At 50.2% G+C, this 13,358-nt stretch overlaps 1 protein-coding gene and 1 non-coding gene across 3 annotated transcripts; one reads left to right on the forward strand and one right to left on the reverse strand.

Annotated features, from left to right (window-relative positions):
• Window positions 1-256: 256 nt before the first annotated feature.
• kcnh6a (potassium voltage-gated channel, subfamily H (eag-related), member 6a) lies at window positions 257-13,088 on the reverse strand. Of its 2 annotated transcripts, XM_088356787.1 has the most exons (17): window positions 12,364-13,088; window positions 10,832-11,068; window positions 9,379-9,609; window positions 9,070-9,219; window positions 8,825-8,928; window positions 8,063-8,363; window positions 7,730-7,932; window positions 4,426-4,851; window positions 3,931-4,348; window positions 3,670-3,869; window positions 3,329-3,581; window positions 2,891-3,084; window positions 2,694-2,793; window positions 2,314-2,604; window positions 2,055-2,247; window positions 1,340-1,547; window positions 257-1,262 (listed from the first exon to the last, which is right to left on the reverse strand). In XM_088356787.1, the coding sequence occupies exons 2-17, from the start codon at window positions 10,905-10,907 to the stop codon at window positions 1,032-1,034; spliced, it is 3,579 nt and encodes a 1,192-aa protein (XP_088212913.1). In that variant the 5' UTR covers window positions 10,908-11,068; window positions 12,364-13,088; the 3' UTR covers window positions 257-1,031. The 2 variants fall into 2 exon arrangements, with proteins under 2 accessions (XP_088212913.1, XP_088212914.1); XM_088356788.1 differs by lacking the exon at window positions 12,364-13,088 and having other exon boundaries at window positions 8,063-8,360; window positions 10,832-11,602.
• trnac-gca (transfer RNA cysteine (anticodon GCA)) lies at window positions 1,886-1,957 on the forward strand. Its single transcript has one exon. It is a non-coding gene; the product is annotated as a tRNA-Cys (tRNA).
• Window positions 13,089-13,358: the final 270 nt, after the last annotated feature.

The raw sequence follows: 13,358 nt of genomic DNA on the forward strand, positions 1-13,358 counted from the left end.
GACACACGGACACAAACTATGACAATATGGACACGATCGAGTCGTGACAGAGAATGCTTGAGACCCCCATCACTCAATGGCAGATGTCACAACATCCAGCCACTGTTTGGGTGAAGTACCAACAGCATGTCAGAGAGAAAAAAAAAATGTTTTGGGATGAAAGCCATAAAAGCAATGGAAAAGTCATATATTAATTAAAAATGTTACCGGAATAACACATACTCACTTTAATGATGGCAAAAAAGCTCAGGCTCTATATAATAATCAGGTGCCATAAAAATAGACATTTTTATTCTTGTAATGTAATTACATATTTTGAGTGTGGTGCTAATCTTCCTTTGTAAAAATGTGCAAAAAAATATTGATGCAAAAGTAAGTGAATTTAGTCTTCGTTTTCCCATTTAAGGTGCTCCAGCATACGTACGATACATCTTCTCTGTTTATTTCAATGTCAACATTTTTCAAAAAAACGTGTGTGTGTGTGTGTGTGTGGGGGGGGGGGGGGGGGGGAGGCAGAGTGTGACAGAGCAGTGGTGAGGAGCGCTGTTAAGTGTCAAAAAGGGGTGTACAGCCTTAACCTTGAAGTTTGGAACATTCCAATGTGTGCAAGGAAAACATTGAAAAGACAGAGGAATGGACAATGATGTGAAAAAATATCATTTTAAAACAGTTTGCTGTATAATAGAATTTTTTTCTAATAACCCTGCAAAATTTCAACGTAAACTCCCTTATTTACATTTTTTTATCCCCCCACATACAAATTCCCTTTTTTTCCTCTCGAATGTTTCAAGAATTTTGCCTTTATTCTTCAAACTGTACAACTTTTAAACTTAAGCGGAATTTTAAACTGATGTGGAATTGTGTTTTGTTCCCCTCCCTTTTCTAAAATTACAACTTCATCTTTCAAAATGTTAACATTCCTCCTAACTACAACTTTGTTGTTTTTTTCTCCCTCCGCACTGTGTCTGTGATACCAATTGGTAAAGAAGCTGAGGAACGAGTCCAAGAGTCCAGAGGTGGAGGTTCACCTTCTAGCTCGCCGGGCTCCCCGGCAGGACCGGATCCGAGACGTGCCTCTGGATCTCCGGCGCTTCTGAAGAGACCTCCAGGTGCTCAGGGAGGGACGGGAAGCGCTGGCCGCTGCCCAGCGTCCCCGGGGCCTCAGGCTGGGGTGGCGTCAGGGACATGGTGTCGTCTGAGGCCGCCGTCACGTGGATCCCGCTGGACAGCGAGTCCTTGGACTTGGTTTCAGACTCTGGACTCTACGGCAGGCAGGTGTAAGCAGGGCATGTTAGACATGCTTGGAATCACATGCTGGGAATTCAGTGCGGATGAGTACCTGGAGCAGCAGGGCGGCGCTGTCCATCATGGGAGGGACGGTGCAGAGGGTGGGCGGTGGCACGGCGCCGTACAGGGCAGCGGCGGTGCTGGCGGCGGGGGGCAAGGGGCTGGGTGATACGGCGCTGTAGGCGGGCGGCACCGGCGCCATCTGACGCTGAAGGAGCTGCAAGATGACGGTGATGTCCGCCGTCATTCGGCTCTCCAGCCTGTGGCAACAACACAGAGATGAATGATTGGATAGTGTAGGATTGCATTGTAAACTCAAGTTCCATGGAATCAAAGTATTTTGTGAAGCCAAAAAAAAAACCCCAAACTAGTCTCCCCAGATGCGAGGGCAGTCCACCAGATGCCGCTGTTGCGCCAACTCGTTCATACAAACACGAACGAACACAATGACATTATCATCATTCACAATAGATGACGTCAGTGATATAGCACTGTCGTTTGATGTTTTGAGAACATTCACTCACTCGTCTGCATCATTTTCCCAGCCCTGGTTGCATGATCTCAACAATGGACTTGTAATTGGTCTATGCAGGCTGTCGGGGGTATAGCTCAGTGGTAGAGCATTTGACTGCAGATCAAGAGGTCCCCGGTTCAAATCCGGGTGCCCCCTTCAAATCGCTTTTCTTACCAATGGCGTCATAACTATTATGATACCCATATATATTTGGGGGGGGGGGGGAAACAAACAAAAAACATGAAAGTCCCACCGGTTTAACTGAGACTGCAACACTTCCAGTCTTGACCCGAGCTCGCTGGGCCGGTCATCAGAACAGGAGACGGCCTGGAAGCCAGCGGTCCTGGCTGCCACCGACGACGAGCGTCTCTGGGCCTCGGAGTACTGGCTGGCCCGGCGGTCCGGCCAGTAGCCGTAAAGTCCTGACATGTTGACCGGAACGGCGGCTGTGAGGATACAATCTGAAATGTTCATCTTCATAGCGAAAATCAAACATATGGTGGACTTTTTACCTGAGTAGGGAGGCCCGGCAAGATCCACGGGCTTGGCTAACCCAGGGGCGGGTCGGCTGCGGGGCAGGAGGTTCATGACGGCCGAGGGGTAGTCTCTGGCATCCCCTGCAGGCGGCGGGAGGTACAACTCCCCCTTGCTGCTACGCCTCATATGCTTCATCTCCTCGTCGCTGGACTCGCTTGAAAATGTTTCGCTGCTGCACTGTTCGTCCCACCGTGGCGTTGCCATTCTGTGATGGTTGCCCATTGGACACGCCTGCTCGGGGTAGGTTTTCTCCCGGTCCGTCCCATCTGAAGAAGGATTTTTGTTGTTGTTGTTTTTTAAATGACATATTCACTCGGTGAGACTTTTTTTTTGGGGGGGGGGGGTCTCTGCTCACCTGGTCTGTTGCGGCGTCGCGGGGAGCCTCTGTGGTGCCTGCTGCGGCGGTAGCCACATTCAGAGTCCTTGCTTGGGGTTGGCAGGTTTATTCGATCTGCCTGATACAAAGCAGCTTCAGCAATGGACAAATAGAAGCTTGGAGCAGAGTTTGTAGGCCCAGATTATTCCTGAACATCTCCATCTGGTGGCACTCACATCTCTCAGGTTGAAGGTGATCTCCAGGTTGTGCCAGAAAGTGTCTGCAAAGTCAGGGTACATGTCCAGAACTTCCATGAGGTCATCCCTCTGGATCTTGTGAAGGTCGCAGTACGTCAGCGCCCGCACATCGGCGCTGGACTTGCCGGGCCTGCCGTACATGCTGACGGACTCGCCGAAGATGTCGTTCTTTCCTGGTGACGCGCAAAGACATGGGATTCAAAAGCGCGGGGAACGTTGGAGTGAAAAAGAAAGCCCCCGAGCGGACCGCTATTGGTGATCGATGGTGCTGCGGAATGGAAGAATGAAATGGAGTTGTGCCCAAACACCCCTGGCGAGGCCAGGCCAGGCGAGGTGAGGCGAGGCGAGGCGAGGCGGCGCGAGGCGAGGCGAGGCGAGGCGAGGCGACACGACACAGACGCCAGACGTCACACTCACCCAGAATGGCCACCACCATGTCATCGCGCAAGATCTCAATGGAGCCGCTGGAGATGAAATAAAGGGCGGTGAGAATGTCACCGCTATGCACCAGGGTGTCGCCGGGCGGCGCGTGGGTGGTCTTGAAGCGGATGGCCAGGGCGCGCAGGCAACCTTTGTTGGCGCCTCGGAAGGCTTTGCACTGCTGCATCAGCGTGCGGTTCAGGTGCAGGCAGATGTCCGCCTGCAGGCACTCGGGGAAGCCCTTCAACACCTGTCGGGACAGGGAAGCGGGAAAAACAATAATAATCATCAAACGGCAAAGGACTTGAGTTGTGTCGAGAGCCAATGAGCACCCTCACAGCATTCATGTCGATGCCGTTGGTGTAGGACCAGGCGTGCTGGAAATACTCCTCCAGACGCTGGCGCAAGCCGCCAGGGATCTGATGGAAGCGGATGAACTCTTTGACCCGCAGCATCTGCGTGTGGTAGCGCGCCGTGCCCGAGTAGAGCCTCTGGATGATGGCCGACACGTTGCCGAAGATGCTGGCGTACATGAGAGCTGCGGAAAACACACGCTTAGGACAATGCGCCCGAAAGAGCGCAGAGCCACGGACACTCACATCCGATGAGCATGACGCAGATGGAGAAGATCTTTTCGGGGTTGGTGTTGGGCGAGACGTTTCCGAAGCCCACGCTGGTCAGGCTGCTGAAGGTGAAGTAGAGCGCCGTGACGTACTTGTCCTTGATGGACGGCCCCGAGGCGGCGTCGCTGTCGTTGTAGCGCTTGCCGATCTGCTCGGCCAGGTTGTCCAGCCAGCCGATCTTCATGACGCCCACGCGGGCCGAGCTGGTGCGCTCCACGTTGCCGATGGCGTACCAGATGCACGCCAGCCAGTGGGCGATCAAGGCGAAGGTGCACATGAGCAGGAAGAGCACGGCGGCGCCGTATTCAGAGTAGCGGTCCAGCTTGCGGGCCACCCGCACCAAACGCAGCAGGCGGGCCGTCTTCAGCAGGCCGATCAGCGTGGTCGTCTGCGGCTGGGGCCACGCGCGCTCAAATCAATCAACCGTCTCCGTGTTTTTTGCGCGCCGAGATTGTTTTGTTTTCCCCATACCTCCTCCGAGCCGGAGCGGAAGATGAGCAGGTCAAAGGGGATGGCGGCCACGATGTCGATGAGGAACCATCCCTTGAAGTAGTGCTGGGCGATGCGGCCCGGGTGGCTGACCACTTCGTCGTTGCGGTTCACGTAGGTGGTCCGGAAGTTGATGAGGATGTCCACGATGAACATGACGTCCACCACCAGGTCCACCACGTTGAGAGGGTTGCACGTGTAGCCGCACGTCCGCCGCCGGTCCTCCTCCACCTCGTTGAGGAGGAAGGCGGCCGAGTAGGGCGTGAAGATGGCCGTGTAGATGACCAGCAGCAGAATGAGCCAGTCCCACATGGCCTTGAAGGGGCTGTAGTGCAGGATGGTCCAGCGGTGGATGCGCGGAGCCTGCAGCTTGTACTCGGGAAGCACGTCGGCGCCCAGCGACAGCACCTGTTTCCACGGAACATTCAACTGGGCCCTTTTAGCTCGTTGCAAAAACAACAACGACAACGACGACAACGGGCTCGTTTGCAAGACGGAAGGACAGCATCCATCAGCGACTGCCGCCTCATAACCGCTGAATTCACAAGAAGGAAGGACAGCATCCATCAGCGACTGCCGCCTCATAACCGGTGAATTCACAAGAAGGCTATGGATGGTCTGTTTCCACTGGCCGAGGTCCCAGCTGAAAATAACCACCTTTCGAAAAAAAGAATGATCAAAGTTGCACGCGTTCTAAAATGGCCGGAGCTTGACAATATTTGGGAACAAATCAAAATAAGGCCACCTGTTTGTTGACGTCACTTTTAAATGTGGTTAAGCCACACGCTGATGGGCCCACATGACCTACGTACCTGCTGTGGAAGGGCCACATGCTAATGAGAGTGTAAACACAAGGTTCAGTCATCCAACAAGTTATTGATGCGCTCCATTTTGTAATGAGCGCCACAAGTCCCCCGTCGCATGCGAGCCAGCGGCTCGTTCTAATTAACGTGGCAGCCGAAAAGCCTCAAGTTGACACCGCTCACACGTGACAAAGCCGGAAGGACAATTTGGGAATTTCAGGAAACCAATTTGTGCCAACTGAGACAAACACAACAAATTCGCCAAGCCAGACAACAGCAAGGCCCCCCAAAAAAAAGAACCGATTGCAACAGGTCAACTGGGGACAACAATGGCACAAAAGTGTCGCAAAGATGAAAAAGTCATAAAGGTCAAGTTGGGCAAGTAGCCCTGCGACAACCAAGGCAAAGTGACAATTGGGGCAAACCCCCAACCAAAAAAGAAGCGGATGAGCTCATGTGGCAAGACGTTGTCTGTCTGTCCTGCCTTCCTGCGCTCACCTGTCAGCTCCACGTGGACAACAGGAGCATCCGAAGAGCACTTCAGCAGCAGATAAAGGAGCCGCATGTGTATTTATAAATCAAAAGCAAAGTACTCACAGGCTGTAGTTTCTGCTTGAAGCTCATGTTGAAGTGCACTTCATGCTAACCAGACAGACAGTCAGAGAGAGACAGTCAGAGAGACAGAGAGAGTCAGAGAGCGAGAGAGTCAGAGAGAGAGAGAGAGAGTCAGAGAGAGAGAGAGAGAGAGAAAGTCAGAGAGAGAGCGAGAGAGAGAGCGAGAGAGAGAGAGAGAGAGCAACCTCTGTTCATCCATCTACATCTCTCCCTCAACTTCATTCCTCCCCCTTTGCTTTCTCTCTGTACCTCTGGATTAGGCCCAACCCAAAAATGGCCTCCATGTGACATTATGACATCATAAGTACAATAGAGGCGCTGAGAAACGCTAGGCGTCCAAAGTTCAACAAAGTTCAAAACTGCTGGCAACTAAGACAAGTCAAGCGGCTACAAAGAACCCAAAATGAGCATTTGGGCAGGTCAACTGTGGCAGCAAAGCCAAATCAAAACAATCAAAAAAGAATCATTTGGAAACATACGTCAACTAGGAGTCCAAAACACACAGCCAAAGAGCATCATTGAAATTCTGATTTAGGATTGACAGTACTGACGGCAAATTATTGGCACTTAGAAATAAAATCCTCACATTTGTTCTGTGGAAGCGAGGGGGTGCCACGCACGCATGAACGCACGCACGCACGCACGCACGCACGCACACATGCGCACACACACACACACACACACACACACACTCACACTCACCCTCCCACCCAGGCTTTCCTGTTCAATCACGCTATGCACACCAATCCATAGTGGCGTGGATCAATGGCAACCTTCATTTCTCTTTTGCAAGGAGCCAATCGAAACTCAATTAAGCAGCCGGCCATATTTATAGCGTGACGTAACAATAAGCAACATCAAGGCAATTTCATGCTATTCTCACTGTTAGGGAGGGGGCCACCGTGCCGTGTTCGCCTGCAAGGTGTATTCATGGGAACGCTGTCCTCCACGTCCATTAAGCCAAAAGGCCAAGGTCACTCGCTGTCAGCCAGCCAGCCAGCCAGCCAGCCAGCCCGCCAGCCAGACAGACAACGTTGCTCGATGGGCACACAGGCAGGCGGCACACTCACTTTTGCCAAGTAAACCAGGGAAGGCAAATAAACAAAGCCCAAAATGACCATTTTGCAAATGAGCAAATCAACTGGGGGCAACGTCTCCAAATGGGCAAGTGAACAAGGGGCGGCCTCGGTAAATTGAACAGGTTTTCCAATCCATCCAAGAAATATAGCTTGAGTTTGCAGGCAGGCAGGCAGGCACATGGCTGCTTTGCTTGATATTACAAAAGTGTCAGAGTGCTTTTGACAATGTCGTGCTGCGGAGGCGACACATTGTGCACCAAGTGAAGACACATGTCACACCACAGGTGAGATTATTTCTTCCCATCTCGCGCCCCTGTCGACAAGACAGAGGGGCCCTCCATTTATAGACATACCAGTGTGTTTGTGCGTGCAAACGTGATACTTAATGACCCAAACCTGTCACAGAAACACACACACACACACACACTGATACACAAGGAAAAGGAAGCGAGTGTTGGACTTGTTCTCACAGTAGGTAGTGGAGGAGCAGAAAAAAGAAGTATAAATGTCACTTTCACCTCCAGCTGAAAGACAAATGATAGCGAGAACTTCTGCCAAGGCTTGAACATTTGTCTGCTGAAAGTAGGACCTTAAAAGGTAAAAGCGGCTCAAACTTGATTCATGTAATAAGATCCTACAGAAAAAAAAGCCACACCAAGAATCACCCGGACCATTTCCCGTCATTTTGGAGGTTGTGTTTACACTGTTGTTAAATGCTGAATCTGGATCAGATCTGGATTACAATTTGGTGGTTACATTACACAAAAGCTAATGACTTTCTGATCTCACCTGTGTCACCTGCGTCACCTTTTCGGTGACATTCTGCGTTCTGTCTTTGACTTTGCTGGGCGCAATGATCTCGATTTCGCCGGGGGACGGCGGTCGGACGCGGTCCGAGCCGAAGGTGAGGGTCACCTGCGGGATGCGCCCGATGGACCGGTGCCTCATTAGATCCGAGTCGGAGGTGGAGTTGGCAACGCTGGGCCTCAGATCTGCACAAAACGAGAAGCGGAAGGTGTTGTTCTTGTTTTTCTCTTCACCACCCACCAAAGCAGACATTTAGCAGCTGCGGTGAGTGTATTTATTTTCCTAAAGCTCTGAACGAGCTCTTCCGAGACTCACCGCTGTCGGTCCGGACTTCTCCGGGCCGAGCGCTCCGCTCCGCTTTCATGCCGTCGATGTCGTCCAGAGACGAGGCTCGTCGCAGGCTGCGGACGCTTTCGCGCGAGCTGCTTCGAGATAAGGTCCCCCTGCCTGGGTCCAAGCGCTCCGTCAGCAGGGAACGGCGCTTTGCCGAGGACTGGGCGGCGGGAGAGGGAGGATCCAGGTCTTGCTCTATCAGGGCCTCGGTCTCGGACTGCATGCAGCTCTCCTTAGATGGTATGCGCAAATCCTTCAGGGGCACTTCCTCACTGTGGGGCTGCTGAAAAATAAATTCATGCAAATATGACATTTTATACACATATATGTATATGATTTATTTAGATGTGTATATATACACACACACACACACACACACACACAGATAGACACACACAATAAACGTGCTGGCATCACAGCTGAATCCATTGAAAAAAAAGTTGGAGCACGAGGCAGCAAGATAAAGGAATGCGTGCGCGCGTGTGTGCGTGCGTGCAAGTGTGTCCGATGTGACGGAGTGCGTTTCCGGATTGGTGGCTCATGGATCCTGTCAGGAAGTGCCATCCCTCAACAAAACACAGCAGAAACGTCCAAACACCAGCAAGCGGCTCAATTGTTTTTCATTCATCTCCTTGATGGCTTTTTCCCCTTTCAAGCATTCCCTGCAGCACTTTTGCATGGATGGAAGCGGACAAAAATTGCCACTCAATTGTGAGAGTTTTGATTTGGAACAAATTGTCCTACCTGCAAGTAGTCCACCACCACACCTTCAAACTGATCTTTGGAGAGAGACCGGCGCCGCATGGAGCGTAACACCGGCAGGCGCATTTTCAACCTGCGATTCTGACCTGAAAGAAAAAGATGCTCAAAAATGGTCTGCGAAGCAATCAAATGAAGAGAAAAGTCAAAAGAGAGTCAAATCTAGCAGGACAACCGTGAGAAGAAATGAGGCAAAATGAGAAGAAAGCCAGCGGCTGCAATGTCCTCACAGTAAAGCCAGCCTTGACTGACTCGCTGCTTGAATGCCGACTTCTTGAGCGTCGGGTCGACCAGTTCCTGGAAGTCCAGGATGAACATGATGACATCGCCTTCCTCGTTCTTCACTGGAACGACGTCCACCGTGCACGGCCTGCATGTGCCTGTTTTGGGGGGGAAGAGTCCAATGTTTGGACGAAATTTAGCACACAACACGTACGGAGCACAAAGTAGCCGATAGCTAAGGGAACCTAAAAGGCTATCCTAAAAATAGTCAAGCTATTTTTGCGAGAAGACGGATCGGTTCAACGGTACGTATGTACCTTCCTTGGCGTAGTAGAGGATTTCCACCTTGCGCTCCTCCGATCCGAGCAGGGCCTGAGCCAGCTGGGCCAGGGCGCTCTTCATGGTGCCGGGCCCGACCAGGAACTGGCAGGTGCAAGGCTGCTGCATGATCTCAGCCCGCGTGAAGCCGAACATCTGACAGAAGGCCTCGTTGCAGAAGATGATTCCGCAGTTCTTTGTCCGTGCGTTGGCGATCACAAACTTGCGATCTGGAAGGACCACCATAGCATTAGCCACCAAACATGTTTTGCTACATTTCAGGTTTTAGAAGGAGTCGTTCAAAGGTTTGCTAAAGCAGGCTAGGCTAGGCTAGGCTAGGCTAGCCTAGGTGTCATAAAAGCCACAGACTGACTAGCCTTGGTGATTAGCATTTTTTGTACATGACGCATTTCTCCGAGCTTTTATACAACATATTGTCTGAGGAGAGCAACATTTAAAACTCCATTTGAATCCAGGAAATAGGATGGATATTTGCATCGGAATTTTCAACTGTACGTTGATCTTTTTCGGACGACTCTGGTACTCGTGTCAAGATGTCGACTGTGTTTGTCAATTGACAGCAGCTCTTAATATAGTCAAGAAGTGGAACTAATGAAGTGGAGCTTTCTTTCCAGGCTGCTTCGCATCATCATCATCATCATCACAATGACTCCCGAGAGGGCACAGAGGAGCAGCTGGAGCCCAATTGCGTCACCTCCTCCGTGCACTCTTTGACCACTTCATTCCCAATTTGCACATTGGTAGAAGATTGGGACGCAAGTAGCCAGCCACCTTTGCCGCTATGGGAGGAAATTACAGTGTGTCCCCAGCAGGTGGGTGAGTGAGCGTGCTGCTTAGCAACGGCTAAGTGGCAACGAGGGCTTTCAAAGTGGCAATATGTGGAGCAAAGGAACATGTGATGTAGCACGGGAGGCGCACGGGGATTTGCGGCTAGCCACGCTGGCTGACATCCAATTCGAAGGCAACTTACAAGGTTCAAAACACACGCTGGCGTGTGCCTTCGAGAGCAGCTGCCGTCAGTCAAATGAGATCAAATCGGCAACTCATTTCATCGTTTTGCTTTTCTTTTCCACCAATCACTTCTTTCAGAATTGAACCTTTGAAAGCAGTTACTTTCTGATTGACAGTTCAATTGCATTGGAGATCTTTGACTCCCAAAGTTCAAGGCATTTCAGAAACATGTTCTCAGTCAGTGTCCTTACCCGACCAAATGGATTCGGACAAAAGCAAAGAACAAAATGGGAGAGCTGCTCTATTGAGCTCTCACTTTTCTCAGCCGTGGCATGATGCGTTGCTTTTGAGATATTTGACTTTCCCTTCTTCATTTCAAATAAGTCATTGAAAGTGTACATACATAGCCGCGGGTCACATTGAAGAAGAAAGACGCATGCATGTGCCACCAAAATACGCTTCGCACGTCCAGAGACTTACTTTGCTCGTCGAATTTCCTGATGATGGTATCCAGGTAAGTGTTCTGGAGGGCGACGTGACCGCGTCTCACGGGCATCTTGACAGCGACGATGATGACGACACATCAACTGAATCGGCACCGGGAAATGCCAGATTTGGAGTCCAATTTTAAGATGAGTACATGCAAAGCCGCAGGGGGAAAGGGATGCTGATGCTGCCTGCCTGCCTGCCTGCCTGCCTGCCTGCCCGCCCGCCTGCCTGCGGGAAGATAATGAAGAGAATGAAGACTGGTTGCCAGGGCAACCAGGGATGCTGGATGCCACACGCCAGACAAAAAGAAAAATTAGGAAAAGTAGACCAAAGTCCAGATCATTTCAGATATTACAGCTGCAATTGAAAAAAAACCATCAAATGACACTCGGGAAGTTGTCGCCTTTTTTCAAACGACGTTCTCCATCAAGTTTGGGAGCTAAGAAAGAAAGCGCATGTCGGTCAAACATCGCTTCCATCTACTCTATGCTGCTTTCCACCGTCCCCCTCGGGTTCTCGCAAACCACCGGCGTCAAGTCGGCAAGGACGCAAGGGAGTGGAAATAGCCAGCAGTCGGACTTTCAAAATAAGAGTAGGTCATAACATATTGAGGTCAAATTTGAGGCCCAAAATGTGCCGTGAGAAATGAATAGAATTGAGAACAAATGTTCAAAGAGGTTATCGACTTCCACGGGGAGTCAATAAAACTGCTTTTTTTAATGCTTTTTAAATGCTTTCAATACAATTTCAAATTCCAACAATTGAAAAAAAAAATCAATTGTTTTATTCTAATTTACTGTAATACTAACAACTTTTTTTTAAAGTAAATTCAAACATGAACAGCGCAAGTTAAAGTCTAAAGTTGAGGGAATACAAAATAAAGATTCTTTTTAGGAAGGAAATGCAAATTTGTTTCATTTGTTTGCTGCTACGGACCGAGCAAATTCCGCTGTTGAACTCAAAGTGTTATGTCGGTGTGTAGTTGATTTTGAAAGTCGAGCCATGCATTGTGGCGGCTTGACACTGGTCTTTCTTGTCAGTGACAGAGTGCAGACCCTCATCAGCCTGTTTCACGCCACATCACAGCTCTGAAAATAGCAGCATCCTAGCTCCATGTGCGCCCACCGTCGTCGCACTTGTGCTGGCCGGCCGCCGCCGCCGCCGCCGGCACGATAAGCCGCCATTGTGTGTGCCAAGTTGAGCACAACACAATTCAACTTTTTCACCTTCAAACCATTCCCAGCGACACTCACTCAGCATCTCGGCGCTGTTCTGAAATAGAACAGACCCTCTTTGAAAGGTTGCCGACAAGAGAGACCAAGGGCAACGTTTGCCACGTGCGCTCGTTCGCTTAGCATTGGCTAGACGAGCAACATGCCTCGCTAGCTGAAAACATGAGCTTACGTCAAGTTGTCTTGTTTTACTCCAGAAAGGTTGTCTGAAATTGGAAGTCAGCTCATTGCGTTACACGTCCACATGTCCAGGCCTACAATTCAAATCACAGAAGCGCAACAAAATCCTACCTGTTGGTCCGAGTCCTTCCGGGAATGTTGCGCTGGCAACATGGTCATCACTTGTCGCCTACTCTCTTGCGGGACCTGATGGGAAGCTAAACGTTTGGATGGACCTGGACTTGTTATCAGGCTGGAATTCCTTCAGCATCATCACCAACCACCCTGAGAGCCTGCGATAACAACTGGACACAACACCTAGTAGCGGACCCCAAACATACACACAAGTACACCGTACCGTCAATAATGTTTTTTTTACGTTTACAATCGGGAGGTGGAGGTTATTTCAAGCAGGAACAGATTCCCTTTCATCTTATCCTTACTTCTTGTTCCCTCCTCTGACATTTGGCCCACTCTTTAGTTGCAGCAGACATTATTCCCAACTATTTACCCTTGAAAATGAGATGCAGAATTCCCTTCATATTTGTCACGATATTTCCCATGACATTGGTCAACTTTTTGGGTGGCCCCATGACACGGTTTGATCCAGAAAAAGAAAAACATGACAATTGACGGTGTCATGTCACAGCAGATTGTATTGGACTAATGTCACGATGAGCCGCGCGCCACAGGAATGATCATCTCTTCTATTCAGAACTGGCGGAAAGGCAGGAAAAACGCCTCCTCGGTATTCACACGGGAGGCCGAGAGTCGGGGGTCTTCGCGTGAAGTGTCAAATAAACCGGCGCAACCATGGCAACCGCTACAGACGGAGCAGACCTCTCGTTAGTGGTCGTCTACCAGCGTTCCCCTTTCTTTTTCTATCTGCCAAAAAGATGGCTGCTCGTTCGATGTACCTCAATACATTTATCCAACCAAGCGCGCACACAATGGACACGACATTAGGAACACTAAGTCATATAATAATATATAGTTGTTTATTACTCATTTCAATAGGCAAGTGCATGAAAGCACATTTTCAGGCTTTTCTTACGAGAGGTTGAACTTCAAGACTGTCTCCATTTGCTTGAATCCGAGTGAACGCTGCGGCCCAATTTCATGTCCTT

Source organism: Syngnathus floridae, chromosome 17 (assembly GCF_059516105.1).
Source record: "Syngnathus floridae isolate MCC-2025c chromosome 17, RoL_Sflo_1.0, whole genome shotgun sequence".
Taxonomy (NCBI): Eukaryota; Metazoa; Chordata; class Actinopteri; order Syngnathiformes; family Syngnathidae; genus Syngnathus; species Syngnathus floridae.

What these genes read in the sequence shown, in the direction of transcription:
- kcnh6a (XM_088356787.1), bottom strand. Translation starts at nt 10,907, where the DNA reads ATGCCCGTGAGACGCGGTCACGTCGCCCTCCAGAACACTTACCTGGAT. An exon ending in CTGCGTCATGCTCATCGGAT is followed by an intron (nt 3,870 to 3,930) that starts GTGAGTGTCCGT and finishes TGTTTTCCGCAG; the next exon opens with CTCTCATGTACGCCAGCATC. An exon ending in CATGGTGGTGGCCATTCTGG is followed by an intron (nt 3,085 to 3,328) that starts GTGAGTGTGACG and finishes GCGCGTCACCAG; the next exon opens with GAAAGAACGACATCTTCGGC.